The following is a 22763-nucleotide window of genomic DNA, read 5'->3' as shown; positions in this document are numbered from 1 at the left end:
GGAAGTTGCGCTCTAGTCCGATTGTGGGGGGTGTTTTTACCATGAAAGGTGTTGGGTTGTGTACAATGCCGCTGTTGAGATGATCATTTAGTTTCTGTCTGTTATTCTATGGATAAGCTACCTTATATTAGTGATTTTCAGGTTTTACAGCAACCTTGTGTTCTTTTTTTAAAAAAGATTTTATTATACTTATTTTTAGAGAGCGGGAAAGGGAGGGGGAGAGAGGGGGAGAAAAATGTGTCAGAGAGAAATATCGATCAGTTGTCTCTTATACAGGGCCTGACTGGGGACCAAACCTGCAACCCAGGGGTGCGCCCTGACCAGGAATCGAACCAGCAAGCTTTCGCTTTGTGGGACTGAAGCCCAGCCACCTGAACCACACTGGTCATGACAAAGCAACCTTTCATTCTTAAGAAAAATCTTTTTGGTGTAGTGTATAAATAACCCTTTTTGTGTGTGGCTGGCCTTGGTTTGCTAGTGTTTTGTTGAGGATTTTGCGTCTGTATTCATAAGAGATATTTGCTTACACGCGATTCTGTTTTCCAGTGATATCATTGGTTTTGGTATCGGGATAACTAGCCCCATAGGATGAGTTGGGAAATTCTTCACTGTTTTTGCAGATAACATTTCTAAATGGGAGCATTTCTTTCTTTTTTAAAAAAAGTTATTTACTTATTTTGGAGAGAGAGACATGTGTTTGTTGTTATTCCCCTTATTTATGCATCTATTGGTTGATTCTTGTATGTGCCATGACTGGGGATCAAACCCGCAACTTTGGTGTACCTCGGTGGCTGAGCTGCCTTTCCTTCCTTCCGTGTTTCTTATGTTGTGGGTTTGCTGGGGACAGATTCCCTCAGCTTCTGTTTGTCCAAAAAGGTCTTTATTTACTCATAAGCATTGAAGGAAATTTTTGATGGATACAGAATTCTAGGTGGGCAGTTTTTTCTTTCACCCCTTTACAGAAGTTACTCCAGTGTCTTTGTGTGTCTGTTGTTTCTGGTGAGAAGTCAGCTGTCATTTTATCGTTCACCTGATACCTCCTGTGTTTAAGATACTTTATTTATTTTTGTTAAGTAAATAAATTCTCTATTTTGATTAATTTTTTTTCTTTTTCAGTTTGATGGTAATTTTCTTTCTTTCTTTTTTTAAAGATTTTATTTATTTATCTTTAGAGGGGAAGGGAAGGAGAGAAGGAGAGAAACATCAATGTATGGTTGCCTCTGGTGTATTCCCTGCTGGGAACTGGCCTGCAACCCAGGCATGTGCCCTGATTGGGAATCGAACTGCGATCCTCTGGTTCACAGGCCCGCGCTCAATCCATTGAGCTACACCAGCCAGGGCTGATGGTAATTTTCTAAGGTTGGGTTTTTGGTACTTACCCTACCTAGGGTTTATTTAGTCCTTTGGCTCTCTGAGTTGACGTATTTAATCAAGTTTGGAAACTTCTGGCTTTTTTTTTTGGAGAGATTTTATTTATTTATTTATCTTTAGAGGGGAAGGAGAGGGAGAGAAACATCAATGTATGGTTGCGTTTTGTGCGTCCCCTGCTGGGAGGTGGCCTGAAGGGAACCGGCCTGCAACCCAGGCATGTGCTCTGACTGGGAATCGGACCGGGATCGTGTGGTTCGCAGGCCCTGGAAACTTCTGGCTTTTGCCTTGCTCTCCTTTCCCTTTGGCGCTCTGGTCTATTTTAGATCGTTTGATATTGTCCCACAGGTGCTTAGCACGACAGTATTTTAAAAATTATTTTCTCTCACTGTTTACATGAGTATATTTTGTAAATTTATTGCTTTTCTTCTCTGTGTTCATTGTTATTAATTCCACCTAGTGACATTCAATTCCAGGTACTATATTTTTAGTTCTAGCATTTCTTTTTGGTTCTTCTTTGAAAGCAAGTCTTTTCTAATTTCCTACCTGTTTATCCCTTCTGCCCTTTTCCTCTCAGAATCCTTCAACATATTTTTTTAAGATTTCATTTATTCATCTTTAGAGGGAGAAGGGAAGGAGAGGGAGATAAACATCAATGTACGGTTGCCTCTTGTGCATTCCCTACTGGGAATTGGCCCGCAACCCACCCATGTGCCCTGACTGGGAATCGAACCTCTGATTCCTTGGTTCGCAGGTCCGTGCTCAATCCACTGAGCTCCACCAGCCGGGGCCCTTTAACATGTTTTTAATTGCTGTTTTGAAGTTCTCGTCCTCCAGGTCCAACATGTGGTCATTTGTGGAGTCTGCAGATTTTTCCCCTCTGGATGAGGGGTCACAACTTTTCTTCTTGGCGTGTGTAGGGGCTTTGGGCTGTATTGTGTAATGGACATCGCAGACAGTACATTCTGGAGACCCCGTTTGAGCTTCCCTTCTTTTAGAGAAGGCTCCATTCTTCTCGGGCCAGCTGTGAGATCACTGGGGGGTCGCTGTGGTCCTGCAGACACTTCTCCAGGGTGGGTCTGTTTTGTTTCTGCCTAAGTGTCAGAGTGTAGCCCCTTGCTCTGGACCGTGGTTTCCACTCGTAAGGCATGACCCTTCTCGGGTTTCTGGGGAAATGCCTTTTTGTGGAAGAGCTTAAACTACAAACTCTGTCTCCCATTGTTGGCCAGCTGCTGGAATCTTGGCTTATCTCTTTGGCCTCACAACAGCTGCCTTCTGCTTGGTGGTTCCGTGTCTGTCTGTATTTGTTTCTCCTCCGTCTGTCTTTCTTTCTCAGCTTTATTGAGGTGTAATTGGTAAGACATTTAAAGCACATCATAGTTTTATAAACGTATGCATTGTGAAAGGATTCTCCCCATCTAGCTCATGATCGTATCTGTCACCTCGCATGCTCCCTTTTTTGTGGAAACATCTGAGTTGCGCCCTCTTAGCGACCTTCAGTTGTGCCACACAGTGCCTGCCGTGGGCCACACTCCCTGTGTCGGACCAGCTTCGCTTCCAGCTGAGTTTGTGCCTCTTGCCAGGCTCTTCCCACCTCCACCCCAGCTGCTACTTTCTACTTTGTTTCTGGGAGTTTGACTTTTTTCTGTTTGGTTCCTGGCCTCTCATCCCACTGTGTGTGGTTGAGAAGCAAGCCAAGGATTTGGGAGGGATTTTAGTGCGGATTTTAGGAGTTTGCCCTTTGGTTTTCAGCTGTTCTGCACCCCAGCCTCTGACCTTCTGTCCGCCAGTGGTGAGACGGTGGAGGCGCTGTCCATCCCACTGACCTGAGCAGCGCAGCCCCGCAGCCCCGAGCCACGCGGCGCCCCAGTGTGGAGCTCACAGTCTTGCTCCCTTCTGACCATGGTGCCGGTCCCCCCAGTTTCTGTGGGTCTGCAGTGGGTCTGCAGTGGGTCTGCAATGCCTTGTTACTATTTTAGCCCTTGTTAATGTTTTGTCCATGATTTGTTATCAGCAAGCTGCTCCACCAGAACTCTCAGCCTGGACCTGTCAGCCCCGCACTGTATATGCCCAACACAGATACAGTGTGGCCACACATACTGGGAGAGAAGAGAGACCAGGACCTGACAAGGGGCACGTCCGTGCACAGGAGGTGGAGGCTGATGGGGGTAGCTCTGCAGGAGGGGGTGGTGTCCAGGGGCCTAAGAGAGGCCGTGACTCCCACCACCTCAGGCTGTGAGGTGTTGGCTAAGGTGAGGATGAGAGGTGGTTCGAGCAGCTGCTGGGGTCCCCGACAGAAGCAGTGTGGGAGATGGTGGGGTGAGAGGCCCGACAGGAGGGGTGGGATTGGGGGCAGCAAAAGGAGACTGCTCCTTGAGGAAGCTTCACTGTGAGGAGGGATTAGAGAAATGTCTGTGGAGCGGGGGTGGTGGTGCACGTGTGTGCACGCACATGCACACAGACAGGAGAGCAGCACAGAGGAGCAGCCTTGGAAAGGGGGAGGATTGGGGACTGGAGAGTGGGGGAGGGACTGGCCTTTGGGAATGAGGATCCTTTTCCATCATAACAGGAAGGACGTTTTGCTCTTTCTTTGATTTCAGGTGTGAGGATGCTGGAGGGTGGAGGAAAGAGTAGAAGGAGTCAAATGGTTGTTACGTTCATTACCTGTTGCAGCAGCCCACTCCGGTAATCAGTGACTTAAAACAGCGACCTTCATTTCCCACTGTGGGTCTGTGGGCTGTGCCCAGCTGGGGTTGGGTTCAGCCGGATGACTCTTTTTTGCTTCATACTTGACGGGGGGCCTTGGCTGGCCTCTCTGCAGGGTCTTGTCACCCTAGGGTCGCTGGATGGGTCTTCACACTGGTCACAAGCTTCCAAGAGGCTGAGGGTAGAAACTGTGAAGCTCTTGGCGCAGAGGCTCAATCTGCAGCTGTCCCCTTTGTCCCTGTCATGCCAGCTTCTGGTGGTTACAGCAGGTCATAGGAGCTACGGGATGGTCAGATGCCAGGAGCTATATCGACTTTGTGCTCACCTGAAATTTGTCACAACTGCTTTAGGAGGGAAGCAAGCTTCCTAGTGAGAGTGGGTCATCAGGCTGTATTAATGTACACTTGAGGCTTATGGTCATGAATTTGAAGTGAGGGGAGCTCAAGCCAGGTTTCCTCAGGGAAGCCTTCTCTGGCTGATGGCCCCTGCTCCCCGATGGTAACAGTCACGGACACTTACTAGGCACTCACTGCTGGCCCACTTGTGCCGAGTGTTTTATGCAGATCACCTCGTCTCCTATTCACATTGACCCCTGAGGTGAGGTGTCCACTGCCGTCATCTGAGTTTTACACTTGGGAAGGCTGACACAGAGACAGTTCAAAAGACTCAGGTCCGTAAGTGGTGTGGCTGTGGAGCCGAGGTCTCAGCCTCCAGGCACACTGCCTCCATAGAAGTCACGCCTCCCACTGCACAAGCACCGCCGAAGCCAACAGCACCAGGCACTCCCTGAACTTTGCCCCAGTCAGCCCTTCCACCCTGGAGCTCCGTGTCTTTATCCATGTGCTAGGGACTCCCCAGGCACAGGAAACTGGGTGGTTCGGTCCTCAGGGCTGGAAGATAGGATGCTCTGGGCCTGTGAGCCTGCCAGGCCACCGCCCTCACAGGGGCCCCTGCGGAGTCTTGTGGGACCTGTCCTCTCTGCTAGAGGCCCTGTCCTGTGGGGGTCTGGCTCTCATTCTCTCTCTCCACACCTGGGGGTCTCTGTCTGGGCCTCTTTTGACAGTCAGACCTTTGGGAGGGCCTCTTCAGGAATTTGACTCCCACTGTCAGCCCACTGACTGCTCCATTTTTTCTTATTAAGATATAATTCACATAAAATCCACCCTTTTAAAGTGTACAGTTCAGTGTCTATTAGTATATTGACAAGTTTGTGCAGCCATCACCACTAACTCCAGAACATTTTGTCACCCACGAAGAAACCATTGCTCCACTCTGAAGACCTCTCTTGCCAGGCCTCATTTCCCCTCGAGACGTGAGCCCTGCTCTGTCCCTTACCCAGCTCTGCCGAGGGCCCTCCCTGGCCCATGCAGCCCTGGGCAGTGCCTCATGTGATTTCTTTCCACCTGCCTCACGGCTTCTGCACCTGCTTGGACACCTCCTTGTTTCCTTTGCTGACTGGGCTAGAATTTGGTGTCACGTGGAGACAGAGAACATGGACTTTGCTGTCAGCCAACCTGGGTTCAAGTTCGAGAACTGACATTTATTAACCTATAGCCTGGGCCAGTCCCCTGGGTTTCCCCTGTGAACTGGGGTTGTGTTGAACTGCTTGTGTGTGGGCTGCACGGCGCTCTGGAGGCAACGGACTCATGTCCGCCCACCCAGAAGGCGTCCGTCCTGTGAGCCAGCGGTTCCGCGCCCAGGAGAGGAACACTCACTGTGCAGGAGCCTGCGTGTCAGAGTGTCCAGGCAGCCTCGTGTGTGATAGTGATAAATCAGAAACAACCTGAAAGTGCCTCTGTAGGAATAGATCATTTTTTACAGTATGAAGTTGAGCTTAAAACAGTTGGAGAGCCCATGTGTATGTTACAAAAGTATTTCAGTATATTCATAAAACAGTGCATTACTTATAGGTACATGAGTCGTGAAAGAATGCAATTATAGATACTACAAGTTAAAGATTATTTTTGAGGAGGAAGGGAGGGGAATGGATTGTGGTTTCTCAATGTATTAGAGTTTTTTTTTTTGCCCTAACTGATATGGCTCTGTTGGTGTCATCCCATAAAGCAAGGGAGCAAGGGGTCGCTGGTTCAATTCCCTGTGGGGACACATTCCTGGATTGCAGGTTCAGTCTTAGGTCAGGGTGCGTGTGGGAGGCAGCCTATTTATGTCTCTTTCTCTTATTGATGTTTCTCTCCCTCTCTTTCTCCCTTCCTTCCCCTCTCTCTAAAAATAAATAAATAAAATCTTTAAAAAATAGAAAAAAATTTTAAGGAGGCATGTGTGAAAATTTTTTAACATTTATTGTATTTGTCATACTCTTCTGTGCACCTTTTTGAATTCTAAAAATGTTTTATAATTTAAAATAAATAAAATATCTAAAACCAGGTTATTATAATGTGATTCTCTAAAAGGGGTGTAAACAGACCCTCGTGTGAGTGCTGGCGAGGGACTCGGGGAAGCTCCACAGCAGTGGTGGTGGTTGGAGTCTGGACTGAAGAGCAGGCAGGGCTTTACAGGCAGGGCTTTGCCTCGCAGGGAAGGCGGGAGGAGGAGCGTTTCAGGCGAAGGGCCCATGTGCAGTGCTGGCTGGGAGACCTCAGCATGTTTAGGAAGTGGTAAGTGCTGGTGAGGTTAGAGAGCCAGGGGTGGGGGTGGTGGGGGAGAAGCAGACCGAAATTGTATTGTGCGTAAGGCGTCCTGGAGTAGAGGGCTAAGGGAACGTGCAGTGTGTTCTTTGTTCCCTTTTCCTCTTTCTCTGCCTTTTTTGGGTTGCATATTTTTATGATTCTATGTGGGTCTTTGTGTATCTTTCACGTCTGCAGTTGACATGTCTAATCTTCTCTCTAGGTTTTTCAAGATATGGAAAACAGTAACAACTGTTTAAGTGTCTTTGTCTACTAGTTCTGTCACGGTGTCAGTTCTGGGTTCGTTTCGATTGGTTTTTCTCTTCATTGTAGTTCCTGGTTTCCTGCTTGCTCGCATGCCTGGTAATGTCTGATTGGATGCCAAGACACTGAATTTATGTTGTTGGATGCTGGGTATTTTTGTATTTCTATAAATATTCTTGACCTTTGTTCTGGGATGGGGTTAAATTACTTGGAAACAGTTTGATTCGGGTGGGTCTTACTTTTAAGCTTCGTTAGGTGGGGCCAGAGTAAGGTTTAGTCTAGGGCTAATTTTGCCCCGACCTGAGGCAAAAGTCTTCTGAGTACTTTGTCCAGTTCCCTGAGAATTAGGAGGTTTTCCACTGTGACTGTGAGTGTGACTGTCCCTGGCTCCATGTGAACTCTGAGGATTGTTTGTGTTAACTCTTTCCAGCGATGTGTTGCCTGGCTGGGTTGTCCGCCTTGCACTTGGGGCGCCAGTCAGGACCTGGCTGGAGCCTGTGCCCCTCCGTGCTGCCCTGTGTTCTGCAGTGTTCTGCCTCTGAAGGCAGCACTTTGGCCTCAGGACACTGGGGAACTCCAGGGCTCCACTGCTGTGGCCCAGGACTACTGTCCAGGCAGAAAGCTGGGCAGGGAAAGGGCTCCTCCTGTGTGCCTTCTATCAGGGACCACTGCTCTTCATTGCCCGGTATCCCGAGTCTTGAAAAGCATTTCATATGTTTTACCCTTTTGTCCTTACCCTTTTTTTTCCTTAGTTGTTGCAGGTGGGAAGGTAAATCTCTGTTAATTTGATCTTGGCCAGAAGCAAAAGGGTCAAAAACAAGTTTTAGAACGAAGCTATAAAGTGGTCTTTAAAATCGTGGGACCTATGAGAATGTTGACCCCCTCTCTGGTTGGGTTGGCTGGGAGGGCAGAGGTGGCCTTTGCCTGGGTGGTCATCAGGGCATTCCTGTGTTTAGAAAAGGAGATAGGGACAGGGCTTGGGAGGAGGACTTCATAGGAATGAGATCCCGAGGGCATGGTAAGTGGACAGACCTGTGACGACAGTCTGGGCTGGAGGACACAGGTGACAGGAGGCTTGTGCGCTTTGTTACACAGGTGACAGCGAGAGGGTATGGGGGGTGACAGTGCTCAGGATGCATGCCTGTTGCTCAGAAGGTACGCTCATTCCCTGGCTGCGTGTCCTTCCTGATGTCCTGGCTGTTTGGGGCATAGGTGCCCATTCGTCCTGCAGTTCCTGCTGAGTCAAATTTGTACTTTCTTTTTTTTTTTTAAAGAAAGATTTTCTTTATTTATTTTTAGAGAGAGGGAAGGGAAGGAGAAAGAGAGGGAGAGAAACATCAATGTGCAAGAGATACATTGATCCATTCCCTCTCACACGCCCTCAACTGGGGACCTGGCCTGCAACCCAGGCACACACCCTCACTGGGAATCAAACTTGCGACCTTCTGGTTCACAGGCTGGCACTCAGTTCACTGAGACTAGAGATACTTTCTTATTTTGAAAACTTTGTATAAAGTGCTGAAAAGCCAGTTTCGTTGAATTATTTACCTTAATAATTTGAATTATGAAATGTTAGATGTAAGATTTACCTATTTAGAAGGTAACATTGACTCATTTCTGGCTTATTAGAACAACTTTGATTGCCTTTTTTTGCTTGATTTTTATGTGAAATTTAAAAACACGCAAATGTACACCTACGTGATTTTTTATTAACCAGTGTCACCCTAATACATTCAATTTAAAAACACACAGATATGGAGAACGTGTTAGAATGACTACCAGTGCACTTGCCACGTGGCTGCAGCAGTGACCGACCTTTTGCCATTTCTTGTTCACCTGTCCCTTTCCCTCTGACACTCAAACTTTGTTTGGTTCTTGTTTTTTGAAGTATTTAAAAAGCAAATCCCAGAAGTAATGTCACTTCATCATGAATACTTCACTTTCAAATAAGGGCAGTTTTTATTTTTGAAGGTATAGCTACCATCTCATTATTCAGCTAAGGGAATTCATGGTAACTCCTTAGTATCATCTAATACCAGTCCGTATTCCTATTTCCTCAATAGCTTCAAAAATTTCTCTTTCCATTTGATTTCTTCTAATTGGATCCAAAGTGATGTAAATATTAGTTTTGACGATTGCCTCATATTCTAGAATAATATCCTTCACTGTTACTGAAGTCCGATTTTCAAAAGGCAAAATCATGACCTGCAGATGCGCAGTGAGTGGTCCCAGGCTTCACGTGATTCTGCTTTTGTGTTAGGCCTTGGAGTCAGTCACTCACCTCTCAGTGCTGGTCACTTGACTTGGACATGGTATTCAGAGAGGTTGTGATGGAGTACCTATCACCTTGGGACCAGGAATGTACGTTTCTTTTTTTGAAAAAAAATTTGTTTATTGATTTTAGAGAGAGCGAAAAACATTGATTTGTTGTTCTACTTATGCATGTACTCATTGGTTGCTTCCTGTGTGTGCCCTGACTGGGGATTGAACCCATGGCCTTGACATGTCAAGACGATGCTCTAACCCATTGAGCAGGAATATGTGTTTCTTAAGGTGACAGTGTAAAGTTGTGAAACAGGACAGTTGCATAGAGATCCTTCCCACGTCCTTGATGTCCATGCATGACAGCCCCAACCACTGAGCTAGTTACCCAGAGAGGGTGATGGGCACCTGTCGTCGGGGCCAGGCTCTCTGCAACGGAGAAATGGCGAGAGAACGAGAAACCTTTGTGGCTCCTTCATCCTGGAGCGTTCTGATGATTTGTATACTATAAAGATACTAACTTTTGTTTCCCCCTTTCATACCATTTTGGTAATTTACTTTACAATAGCAGACTTTAAAAGAACATTTTTCTCTTTTATTTTTCAGGTGAAGAGATTATAAACCTACTGAATGAAAATTTTTTTCTTAAAGTTGCATATACTCCAAGAAAAAACGCCAAATGTTTTTATATTTTGCCTGAATACAACATTTAAATAAGAAGTTTCCACAGAAGGTAAGATGATTTTCCTTTTTGATTGTGCTTGCTTGTGAAATTTGTGCAGATGTATCGTGTAAGGGGGAGTTCAAAGACAGGGGAGAGTGGAGATTCAGTTTTGAGAGTGCAGACAGTCTATTGTCTTTTGGATATATTTTGATCCTTCTGAGTCTGGTTTTGAGATGCTGTGTTGTGGAAAAGTTTCCTGGCCTCTCCAAGCCAGAGGGTGACCCAGATAAAATGGGTACAGTCACACATGAGGTACAATGTATGTGTGTTGTGGGAGGCAGCCTTGCTCTTATTGAGGTGTTGCCACATATGTGGAGTGGGGTGCAGCTGAGCGGCTGTCTCGTGTGTTGTGGGGTACAGTGAGGCACATGTGAGTCATGGTGCCCTGCAAACACACCGTCTTTGTAGAAGAGAGAGGCTCGTGCATCCGGCAGGTGGGGTGCTCCCGAAAAGCTCTCACGTTGCACTCCAATTAGATGCTGGATGAATGACAGTAAGTACAGTTTCTTGTGATCACCTCGGTGCATTAAAAACCCAGATACTGCTGTGTAGGTCAAAAGAGACAGAAAAAGGATCAGTGAGCACTACGACGACACTCCTTTGCTCCGTGCTGAAGAAAAACATAAACCCTCTTCGGGGGGAGCACAGGCAGTGTAGGCCCTTGAGCGTTCACAGGTGACACGTCAGTAGACTCGGACTCACCATCAGAAAGCACGTGCACCACTGCAAGGAAGAGCTAGCCAACTTAGGGGCCCTGAGGCCTGCAGATACTGAGTACGCAGATGGGGTGGTTGTAATAACACATGAAGTGTTTGAAGAATTACGTGTAGAATAAAAGTTAGTAATGCAAAGTAAAGTATCACAGTGACCCAAGTAGAACTTTCAGAAGTGAAAAACTCAGTATATGTGGATTAGACAAACGTGCTGAAGACGAGTGTGAACTGGAGTGCGCATCTGAAGCTGCACACGGCACAGCCCGGAGTGACCAGAAATGGAAAGTGAGATGAAGAGAATGTGGAGGGTAGAAGGAAAACGCGAGGAAGCGTGTCGTTGGAACCCCAACGAAGGGAAGTGCACTGGGTCCCAAGCAACGTCAGTAAGAAACACCCGCCGCACCCTGGAACTGTGCAGCATGGAAGACAGTGGCTTCCGGCCGGTGCTGAGATACCACCAGCAAAGGCACATCCGGCAGGTGGACTGCCACCTGAAAATGGAATGATTCTTCAGAGTGATGAGAGAATGTAAATTTCAGTGTCCAGAATTGTGTATCAAGTATATTTTGCAAGAAAGAGGGCAGTGTCTTATGTTTTTGATAAATGTGAGGCTGGGTTATTTGCACTGTCCTCTGTCTTCCCAGCCCTATGCTATGGAAAGTGACTAAAATTGTTGGGTTCCAAAAAGAAAAGAAAAGAAGAAATTAACTGACAATGTAGCAAGGAAGTTCTACCCCAAAATATACAGAAAGTGGGAACCCAGAAAGTCACGTTAAGCGCAGTGGGATGGAATCTGACTTTGCCCCGAGGGCATTCGATCATCTGGACCAGGCAGGACTTTGACTGCAGAGGCCTGTTGGGTGTGAACCGGAGCAGAAGTCTGCAGTCCGGTCCTGGTGAGAGCCTGAGGGAAACCGTCCCTGTGCCAGATGGTGCTGAAGGTTGTCTGCAGCCTCAGAGTTGGTGAACTGGAAGTGTGCCTGCCTCACTCCATCCCTGCTCCCACCGGTCGTCTTTTTACTAATGCAGCAGGAAAGCAGTGGGAAAGCGGGGAAATCTTGTGGCTCTGGGTTGGCCCTTGTGAGGGTCTGCAGTCCAGGTTTATAGTGCCTGGTAGTTCAGGGATTTCATTTGTTTTCTGGCTTCTTAATGCCTTTAGACATCCTACAGACAAAACCTCTCTGGAGGAAGTTACCGTCATCCTAAGATGCAAAACATCCGTACAGATGTTGTTTAGGATATTCATTAGCACAAGGACAAAATTGAGTAAGCACAGAAGGAGATGAGGCACCATGAGTGGAAACCAGTAGACACAGAGCCTACGGGGAGCTATGAAAGGTGATCTGTAGTATTTGAAAAAGAATTACCTAAAAATGAAGAATATTATATAAGGGCAAAAGTAGGGTTACAATTGAGTATGCAGAGCAGGTTAATCTTGTATTATTATTTGTTGATTATTGCATTATCTTCCATATAAACATCTGTAAACTCATTTTCGCCCCACCCTAAATGTGGGTTTGCTATTGAATCATTTACAGCGCGGAGGAAATCAGCCAGACAACGGGACGTCCCCGGGATGAAGCCTGGGGAAGAGGTGAAACAGAGCAGAGGGGAGGCGGTGTGGGGCGCGGAGGGAGAATCTCCACAGTGTGTTTCCTTGGTGTTTTATGAGGAGGTGTGAGGACAGGAGCAGATTTATTATCTTTCTTTTAGAAAGATAAAGGCTAAAGATTTTTAAGAATTGGTGAAAAGACCTGCCTGCAGATTCCAAGAGACTGATGAACTATAAGCAGGGTAAATGAAAAGATAATTTACAGCTGGGCCAGAGAGCGTAACCCTGCAGAGCACCAGAGACAAAGACTGGTCTGAAGACCCACAGAAGGAAGGCCGGTTAGTGACGTCTGCACAGTGGGCGGACAACTGCTGCCCCCTCCCGGGCAGCGTGGCCCCGAGAAGCGTGGCATCGTGTCCTCACCGGTCCCGTGCCGCCGCCCCTCTGCTCTCTGCTCCCACCTCCTCACCAGGCTCCATCCCCGGTGACGACTTCTTGTCTGGCTCACTGATGGCCTCTGCACTATAAATGATTTGATACTAAAACCCTTATGCTGTAGTCTTTATTTCTAGACATCCTGTTTGGTTCCCTGTTGAAAATGTCTTTTAAGAACGAGGAGGAAATAAAGGCGTTTTTAGGAAAACAAAAACTGAAGAGTTGGTCATTGGCAGTCCTTTACTAAAGATACTTCCAAGTAACATGCAGGAGGAGTGATCCCAGGTGGAAGAACTGAGATTCAAGAGAATGAGGAGCAAATAGAAATGTTGGTTGTTTGTAAAAATGATGGTCGTTTGAATGGCTTATGGAGTAAAATCGAGGTCGAGTTGCGTCAGCTGTGACAGTAACATGTGCGTTGGGAAGAAGGGGTGAGTGGAGGCAGATGCACTTCAGGGGCTTTGCGGCAGCTGGGTGTAGGGGAGGCGTCGATTTACTGCAGGTTTTGATAAGTACAATCTACAGCCTCTGAGGAGCCAGTACAGAATACAGATAGCATACAACTTCCAGAGTAGTGGGAAAAGTGGTGGAGCTTTCTTTGTTCTGATACAAGAAACTTTTAGCAGCTCTTATGCTTGATGGCACAGTGAGTGCTTCTCTGCAGAACTAGAAGACAGGGCTGTTTGCTCTGGATACTCCTGCTAAGGGCCATGGTGCAGGTGGCAGCCAGACTAGTGAATCAGAAAGCTGGGAAAGAAGATAAAGGAATCTGAACAGAAGAAACACAACTTGTTACTCATTGATAATGCAATTATATTCGTAGAAAGCCCCAAACACTCTGACAATAACCTGATAAAATTAATAATCATGTAGGAAGTTGCTGGATACAGAATCAGCTTATAAAAATATTAATTATCGTATGCCATCAACAAACACATTGCAGTTAAAAAGTCTTACATATAGTAGCATTATGAATAAAAAGTGCCTAGGAATAAATAGGCACTTTTAAAATAGGCACTTTTAATAAATAGACGTTTCACATCTATTTATTAAACGTCTGGAGAACACTGTAAATTTTTAGAGAAATTGAAGAAGGCTTGAGTAAAGAGACAGATATGCCCTGGTTTTAGATCGGAAAACTTAATATTGTGCAAGTGCCAGTTCTCCCAAAACCGATCTAGAAATTCGTAATTTCAGTCCAAAAACTCGAGATGTGTGTGGGCTCGGGAGGGTGGAATTGATAAGCTGACTTTAAAACTATATGGAAATGAAAGGGTCCACGAAAATTTAAGACCTTTTTGAAGAATTCCAGTGTGTTCTGTGGGTGGAAGACCTTGCCAGAGCAGCGTTTTGGAATGCTGGTGTTCTTGGCGTTAGCAGTGGCCCGCAGTTTTGGAGTCGCCCGGGTCCATTCTTCTCTCGTTATTAACTGCATGCCCTTTCCTCATGAGCCCCTGTGGAAGTCTCATCCTGCTGTTCTGGAAAGGATGACCGTTCTTCTTTAGTTTCTGGGTGTGTTTTGTTGATACTGTTGGAGTTGCTCATGTTTCCCCCAGCGTACATCTCTGAGCCAAGGGATGGCATCTGCTGACAGCAAGTGAGTGAGGGAGCACCAGGCCACGCAGCCCCCAGGCCTGCCCAGTCTAGAGGACTCCTCTCGCAGGCACTCACAGCACGCAGCCTGCACAGGCCTCTTAGCCTTCTCCCCTCTTGCTGTGCTTAAGATGAGTGGCCACGTGGACACGTATTAAAACTCGAGTTACAAGGGGAGGGAGTGAACCCTCGTTGAACATGTAACGCGTGTCAGTGATGTCACATTTCTTCTTTCATCCATTCAGTATGTTCACTCATTAGATGCCTAGTGTATTTTTTTTTATTTTAAAAGATTTTATTTCTTTTCAGAGGGAGGGTGAGGGAGGGAGAAAGAGGGAGAGAAACATCAGTGTGTGGTTGCCTCTCGCATGCCCCCAGCAGGGACCTGGCCCGAGACCCAGGCATGTGCCCTGACTGAGAATCCAACCAGTGACCTTTTGGTTCTCAGGCTGGTCAGTGCTCAATCCACTGAACCACATGAGCCAGGGTGATGCTTAGTGTATTACCTAACACCTCTGTAACCTTTTGGAGAAAACATGATCATTTTCTAGGTGAAAAAGATAAAGCTCAGGGAGGTTAAGAAACTCGCTCAAATCATAGTAAGGTGCAGACTGAGCTGTGCGACAAACGGTCCCAAAGAGCAGTGGGACCTTACACGAGGTGGGGCTGCGTTTCCCTCTGAGCAGCAGTCCGGTCCAGCGTGGCTGCCTGCCTGCACCTCGGGCGCTCAGTTGGGGAGTCCGAAGGGTTTCTCTGCCTCTCGCCATCTCTCAGAGGGCGGAAGGGCCGGAGGGACCCAGGAGCTCACACCTAGTAAGGCCTGAGATCCCACCATCACTTCTGCGCTCATCCCTGTCCCAGAGCTGAGTCACCTCACTGTGGCTGGCTGTGAGGGGAGGTGGGACGGTGAGGGTGAAGGAGGCAGCCAAGTGCCCACCTAAACCTCTGTGCCAGTGAGGGGACAGTGAAAACTGGGCTCAGCTGAACTCTCCCACACCCGTCGAGTCGCACAGATGGGGACCGTGACCTGGCCCTGTGCTCTTGTCTGCTTGGCTCCTTGCCCTGCTCATCCACTGCACCCCACGGTCGTCTCAGGGACAGCCAGCCTTTCGGAACTCATAGTGAGTTTGTTGACTAGTTGATTTGGTGAGCTTACAGAGGGTGCCAACTGCATGTCCAGCCTGGAGCTATCGGCAGGGGTGTAAAAGGGGCCATGGGGTGCAGCCCGGCCCTAAACGAGCTCATAGTGTGGCTGGGGCCCTGCAGGTGGAGCCCAGGGCTCTGCACAGGGCATGGATGAGGTTTGTAGATGGTTCAGGCTGGCTTTGAACGCATGAACTCCTGTCTTTATAATCATTTAAATTCACCTCTCTGTCAGTGGTTACTTCTTCTTTTCACTTCTGATTTTGGGTTTTATTCATCCGTTTTAGTTAGGCCATTTTATGTTGTCACTCCCCGCGCCCACCCATTTAGACATGGTCTCTCTGTTGATCAGCTGATTGTACAGACACTGCCCTCCATGGACGCCCATCTCCATTTTTTCCAGGCCAAGTAGAATCCCAGTGGTGAGTGGGTGAGTGTTTGACCACTGGCTCTTTGGGAGAGTCAGAGAGCCTCCTGGTTTATAGCATTTATCTATTTCTAGTGCAGACAGTTCCGTCATGTTCAATTTAAGCTGCCACTGAAGGTGGGCTTGGGAGAGGCACGCCCTCTGCTCTTGGGAGCTGCAGGTGCCACTCCAGCCCCCACGGAGCCCGTTCTCTGGTGCAGGGCGACCTTGGGTCTTCCCTTCTCTCTTTTGCAGTCAGGCTTTGTGCGGACGACAGGTGTGGGCCACTGTAACTCGCTCTTTAAGTGGGTTTCACAGCAGCTCTGCAAGACAGGGATGCTCAGTGTTCCCAGTGTACAGGCCAGGAACCAAGGCACCAGAGGTCATTACCTGGCTTCAGGTCACACCGCACTGCAGATCCAGAGCTTGGATTGTAAGTCCTTCAGATTCTAATTTCTCTTAGCAACAGTCTGCACCTAGAGAGTTCTGTTGCGAAGGGCTCCACTTGGAGCTGATGGCCATATGGCAGCATTTCTCTCTGGAACCCACCTTCTGTCCGATGATCATGCTAACCGGAAAATCTCCATAGAGAAGCAGCACTTCAGGCTCCGTTTGGTGGCTGTTGGATAGGCATCTGAGAGGGGTTGGTGATGCTTTGCGTGGCATTCCAGAGAGACTGGAGGGCGGAGGGTGTTGTAGGTGTGGCAGGAATCCTTCTGTCGCTCAGTGTCCTCTAGGGGAGCAGGAGCGGAGAGCCCTCCCTGTGGGGGAGGCCAGCTGAGACGACGTGGGCCCTTCTGCAGGGCAGTGAGTGGGTGTGGGGATGTGAGGAGCATTGGGAAGAGAAGCAGGCAGTATTGCCTGGGAGCAGCCCCTATGGAAGGTAGCTCTAGCTAAAGGAGAGCCAGGGCAGCTTACTGAACTTGTCAAAGGATGCCACCGAGGCAACCAGTGTTCCTTAAAATGCATAGGTGGCTGATGGAAGCAGAAAGGTTGTTTCACAGAGATTTTTGACTTTAATGGTGTTGCAGAGTGTACATATCTGTACACTCTAGTGTACTCTAGTGAGGTGATGGTCTGAAAAAGGGTTAAGAGTAAAGTAACCTAGTGTTATTTCCCACATCAGGGTGGTGGTAAAACCGACAGAGGTTCTCAAGTGCTGGTCTGTAACTTTGGTAAGATGAACAAAATAAGCATAATGAGGTGAGTTTTTCTTAAAAATACATGTTTTCAAAGTGAGGCCTTATCCTTAATCCCAAAATCGTGGTGTCCTGGTTTTTATATTTAAAAAATCATTATTTTCTGAAATTAAGGTAATTGTAGAATTTAGTTTATTCTTTCCTTTTGTTTTTTTTTTTAATGATGAACTTTAAAAAGAGGATTTTGTTTATTTATATTTAGAGAGAGGGGAAAGGAGGGAGAAAGAGAGGGAGAGAAACAGCAATGTGCAAGAGAAACACGAATTGGTTGCCTCTCACATGTGCCCAACTGGGGCCTGGCTCCAATCCAGGCACATGCCCTGACTGGGAATCGAACTGGTGACTTTTTGGTCCACAGGCTGGCACTCTATCCACTGAGCCACACCAGCCAGGGCTTTTTCTTTTTTCTTTTTTCTTTTGTGTCTCTTTTTTCCCCCTCTCTCTTTCTGTGGAGCCGGGCCTCAGACCCCGCTGCTTCTGTGTCACCTGCCTTGTGTGGTGTTCTGAACCCTCTGATGTCAGGTTGCCGTCTTCACAGCGTCTCCACCAGAAGTGGACTCCATCTCGAGCAACCACTTTCTGTTCACCCGTGAGCACCTGCTCATCCGCTCAGTTCTGTCACAAGATCGCAGCGATTCAGCCCCGTCTTCGGGCGCCACTTCCAGCTGGAGTGCTCCTGCTGTCTCCACCACATCCTGAGTTACTCCCCCGGAAGTTGTGACCCCTCAAAGCCAGTCAGGGAGGTTGGAATCACCTCCTTCCATGCTGTCCCTACCATTTCGACCGCTTCCCATGGATCATTAATGTTCTTAATGGCACCTGGAATGGTGAGTCCCTTTCAACTGATTTTGCCCCGATCCATCAGAGGAATCACTACGGCAGCTAAGGTTTGCAAAATGTATCTCTTAAGCAGCAAGACTTGAAAGTCAGAATGAGTCCGTGATCCCAGAGCTGTGGAAAGGCTTGAACACAACCTTTTCATCTTGTCCATCCCCATCAGAGGGCTTCTGGGTGGCCCGTGCACCGCCAGTGAGCGTACGATTTGGGAAGAGCCCTCTCTTCTGAGCAGCAGCGGGTCTGCACCGTGGGCTCCCGTCGCTCGGCAAACCGCCCTGTGCCCAGGCGAGCCGTCACCCAGGCTTTGGTGCCCGCCTGCAGAGCACAGGCAGAGCGGACGAGCGCACTCCTGGAGCCCGAGGGTCGGCGGGTGGTGAGGGAGCCCTGGCTTCGACCGAGCCTCACGGCTGCGAGAGCCCCTCTCAGGAGAGCCGGCCTGTCCCCGACACTGTGAAGCCAGCAGGGCCTTCTCCGCTCCAGCTTTGAGAGTCCTGGGCGGCGACCCCTTCCAGTGCAAGGCTGTTCGTCTATAGACATTGGGAGGCTGTTTAGAAGTCGGTGGGGGAGCGTAGCCGCCTTCAGCCGCATCTCAGTGGACCTTCTGGACGACTTGCTGTGGCTCCCAGCTCGGCGCTCGCCTCGGCACGTGCAGCAGAGACCCCATAGCACCCACAGAGCTGAGAATAATGGCTGTGTAGCTCCTCACCAGAGAAACCAGCTGACCGTGCCTCAGCCGTCGACCGGGTGCCAGTGTGTTTGGAGCAGGGCAGCCACGTCAGCCTGCTGTCTGAGCACAAGTGAGATTACCAGTCACGAAGACCAGTTGGAAAGTCCCCAAGTAATGAGGAAACTCAGCATGGTACCTCTAAATAACCTAGAAGTCAAAGAAAAACTAGGGAAATTAGAAAAACCAAAACCTGGGAGAGGCAGCTAAAGCAGTACTTGAAGGAAACTTTGTAGCTCTGTGTGCTTATAATAGAAGTCTAAAAAATCAGTGACCTAAAAAGCTTCTACCCTAAGAAGCCAGAAAAGAAGAACAAATTAAACCCAGAGTATGCAGTAGAGAGGAAATTAGACAAAGGAAGAAACCAGTGAAATAGAAAATGGACAACTAATAGAGAAAAAAATGAAGACAAAAGCTGGTTACTTGAAAAAAGACCAATAAGCCCTGGCCAGTGTGGCTCAGTGGATTGAGTGCCCGCCTGTGAACCGAAAGGTTGCTGGTTTAATTCCCAGCCGAGGCACGTGCCTGAATGCAGGCCAGTCCCCAATAGGGGGCGCTCCAGAGGCAACCAATCAATGTATCTCTTACATACGGATGTTTCTCTCTTCCCATCTCGCTAAAAATGAATAAATAAAACCTTTATTTAAACAAAAACCAATGAAAGTAGTGAAGTTTAGTTGCAGTGATGAAGAAAAAAGGAGGAGGAGGACAGGCATTAATAATATGTAAGAATGAAAGAGGTGTTGCTATAGGAACGACTTGACATTAAAGGTTGCAAGGTCATATGAAAAACTGCATTTGATGAATCCTTCAGCAATGCCAGTTACCAGAATGGAAGCAAGTAGAGATAGCAAATACCTGTTAAAGAAGTGGGATTTGTAATTTGAACCGTCACCAAAGAAAACCTAGACCCTGGTTTTTAAAATTTACAAAGACCCTTTGTATTTAAAATTATGTTTTTATACTCAGCACGTGGTTCTTGCTTTTTTAAATCTAGTCTGACCATCTCTATCTTTAATCGAAATTACTAATCCATTAATGCACTTTCTGATGTGGTTGAATCCATCCTCTGGGTGGGACTCTGTCCGAGGAGGACTTGTTGGAGCATAAGAGCGAGTGCAGGGTGACAAGGCAGGAGAGGGAGGGCCCTGTGTCCTTGCAGCAAGGGTGGGCTTGGCAGTAGGGGTCGGGACAGCCAAGGCTTGGCGGCCCCTGTAAAGCAGCCTGGTGCGTGGAGGGTGTCGGGCCTGGCAGGTTTGAAGTGAGATGAGAGGAGTGTGCAGATGTTGGCAGCTTGGAGAAGAGAACCTGTGCCACTGGTACAAGAGGCTGCTGGAGGGACGGCTGGGCAGTGGCGCCTGTCATGTGGACTCATTCATGTCATGTGGGTAGCTTCACTGCTCTGAATCCAACAGGGAGGATTCATCCACTATTATCGTAACTTTGCAAATGATGATTCTTATAACTGCCAAGATTTGTAGTCTCTAAGCACAGGTTTCCTCTGTGGAAAGACCCAGGCTTTATGTTTTCCATTTTATGTCGAACGGGGAGCTGGGCCCACTGCCTGGCAGGTGAGGCTCTCTCTACACCATCCTGGCAGGACAGCAGGTGCCTGCACTGGCGTGTGGGACACAGAGGAAGGGCTGGGTTGGTAGAATGTCTTGGGGCCCAGTGGTGTGCGAGGGACGTGGTGGTTTCCAGGACAACCCTGCGTTATTCAGCGAGGCAGGAACCATGAAAGGAGGGGCTGGCGGGTAGGGGTGGCAGAGGAGCAGAGGGTCCAGAGAAACAAGCTGACTTGAGTGTGACTTGCTGAGCTTGCGTTCTGGGAGGCATTCTGACTGGTGTGGCTCAGTGGATTCTCTTAGGAAATGGTTAGCGGGTGTGGCCACAAGTGGAGACGCAGGAGAGTCTCAGGGAAATGAAGGTGCTGCCCTCACAGGTCCTAGAGAAGGAGGCCCAGTCCTCGAGCAGGGACATGGCAGGAAGCCCCAGGGGTGTCTGGGGCAGAGGACTGGTGTTGGAGTGCTTAGGCATAGCCTTTTATGGGGTCCCACGGAGAAAGAGGCAGGGCCTGTGCGCAGGGCAGGCTGGCTGGTGTGTATAATTCCAGCAGGCGTTATGCCACAGGGTGGTCCCTCATGGCCTGGCCTGGCCCTGGGGTGAAGGCAGGGGTATTGCCTGGGGGGATGGAGAAGGGGTAGGCATGGGGAGGAGCCACTCTGGATGGAATGTGCCGAGGGCCACGGGCTTGCCCCTGCTGGGCCCTTTGCTGTCTCTAAGAATGGTCCAGCCCCAGGAGGGGCTGTCTATCCCCAGCCAGAAAGGAGTTCTGAGCTGCCAGGGCATCATATACAGAGAATCAAAAGTATACATGATACAGAGACACCTGAGCAGATGTCTCCGGTGCTCCCTCAGGAGGGGCCAGATACTGGGGACAGGGCTTGGGAGTCATTACCTTTCTTGGGGTGGAGGGGCATCCAGGTCTAACACGAGGGAGACACACCTTCTAAGGGAGCCAGGGAGTGAGAGTCCCCGGGGGTGCCAAAGGAGAGCACAGAAGGCGGGTCAGCCAGCAGCGAACCGAAGCTGGGACATCCCTGCTGACCTGGGAGCCTGACCCAGACAGGTGTGGTCAGAGGTTCCTGGGTGCGGGCCCCCTCCAGCACAGGCCCTGTTGGGGACAGGCTTCCTGGACTTTGGGGCAGAGTTGCTGGGAGAAGTGACCCTCTTGGGCTTGCTTGCAGCTCGGTGGCCGTCAACATGTTCTGGAAGTTTGACTTGAACACCACATCCCACGTCGATAAGCTGCTGGATAAGGAGGATGTGACGCTGCGGGAGCTGATGGATGAAGATGACATTTTGCAGGAGTGCAAAGCTCAGAACCGGAAGCTGCTGGACTTCCTGTGCCGGCCGCAGTGCATGGAGGAGCTGGTGAGCCTCGTCACCCAGGAGCCGCCCCTGGACATGGAGGAGAAGGTCCGCTTCAAGTACGTGCTGGGCAGGGCCGAAGGGAGGCAGCAGGGGGTGGGGAGTATGTGTGTTTCTGATGGAGAAGCCATGCATCACTCCTGTGGGGCGGGGTGTGACTTTTCAGTCTGGGTTATAGTAAGTTATATGGCGTGTTGGGCTCTTTGGAGGGAAAATACGCTGGAAGACAAAGACAGACGCCATGGCAGAGCTGCAGGTGTTGCAGCATGAGCCTGACAGACAGACAGACAGACAGATGGACGGACAGGGCTGCACCTCCCATGGGAAATGGTCCCTGCCTGATGGAATACCATTTGGGAGGGACTGTGGGAAATGCTTCACTCTGGCGTCCTGGGCTCACAGAACCATGTCATGTTGTTAGTGACCAAAATGTCCCACTCAACAGTTGACCAGTCTGTCACAAGGAGACAGAAGGGCAGGGGTGCTGTGGCAAAGACTTGGGATGAGGGCAGAGGGTATGAGGACAGGGGACCTTGGGTGACAGGAAGGACAGAGTAGACCCAGCCTCCGGCTCTCAGGGTGCTCATTGGGGCCTTCAGTAGGTGTGTCAGGACAGACAGCCAGACAGGCAGCTGGACAGCAAGTGGTGGGAGGTCTTAGAACAGGGTCAGCAAACCAAGGCCCGCAGGTCACATCCTGTTTTTGTGTGACTTGCAAGCTAAGAACGGGTTTCTGTTTTTAAATGGTTGTTACAAGTGAAGATGACACCGAATTTGCATTTCATCGTGCACAAATGTCTCTTTGTTGGAACATCAGCACACCAAACCCTGTGCTGTGACCAGAGATCGCCTCAAGTCCTCACCTCTGCCCTTTACACCAAGTATGCTGGACCTATGAAGTCAGGCCAGTAGGACGGCAGGAAGTGCCTGGGGGGACAGTCGATCCTTTGGAAGGCAGGGGACTGGTCTGTGGAGGAGTCAGGGCTGAGGTCCTATGACCACCACCCGTGGAAGGCCACGTAGAGGCCGTTGTGTGTGGGATGCTCCTGGTCAATGCCTGTGGCCTCCGCCCCACCATTCACAGCCACCATCCCTTTTACCCTCTCCCTCCCCAGTGCATCCTGTTGGGTGCCAGGCTCTGTGGTCTCCCTGTCTAGAGGGCACTGGTGTTGGGTCAGACAGGGAGAGCACGGAATCAGGCAGAGGGTCCCAGGGCAGTGTTCGTGAGCCAGGAGCGTTTTCTAGTCTGAGTGTCTGGGAGAAATGAGCACCATGTGCCAAGC

General features: G+C 49.0%; 1 protein-coding gene across 2 annotated transcripts in view; it reads left to right on the top strand.

Moving 5' to 3' along the window:
• PPP6R2 (protein phosphatase 6 regulatory subunit 2) overlaps nt 1–22763 on the top strand; it is a 62608-nt gene that overhangs the window by 5484 nt on the left and 34361 nt on the right. Inside the window, exons 2-3 of one of the 2 annotated variants that reach the window (XM_037048883.1) lie at nt 9831–9957; nt 21298–21540. In XM_037048883.1, coding sequence (XP_036904778.1) covers nt 21314–21540 — 227 coding nt within the window. In that variant the 5' untranslated portion in view covers nt 9831–9957; nt 21298–21313. Of the gene's footprint in view, nt 1–9830; nt 9958–17793; nt 17817–21297; nt 21541–22763 lie in introns of those variants that run through there. The other variant, XM_037048893.1, reaches the window with a different exon arrangement.

This window comes from Sturnira hondurensis, unplaced genomic scaffold (genome assembly GCF_014824575.4).
Source record: "Sturnira hondurensis isolate 20B ecotype Veracruz unplaced genomic scaffold, ASM1482457v3 Scaffold0000780, whole genome shotgun sequence".
In the NCBI taxonomy this organism is placed as follows: Eukaryota; Metazoa; Chordata; class Mammalia; order Chiroptera; family Phyllostomidae; genus Sturnira; species Sturnira hondurensis.
Note: the sequence above shows the minus strand (reverse complement) of the source record. Positions and strands in the feature narration are given on the sequence as shown.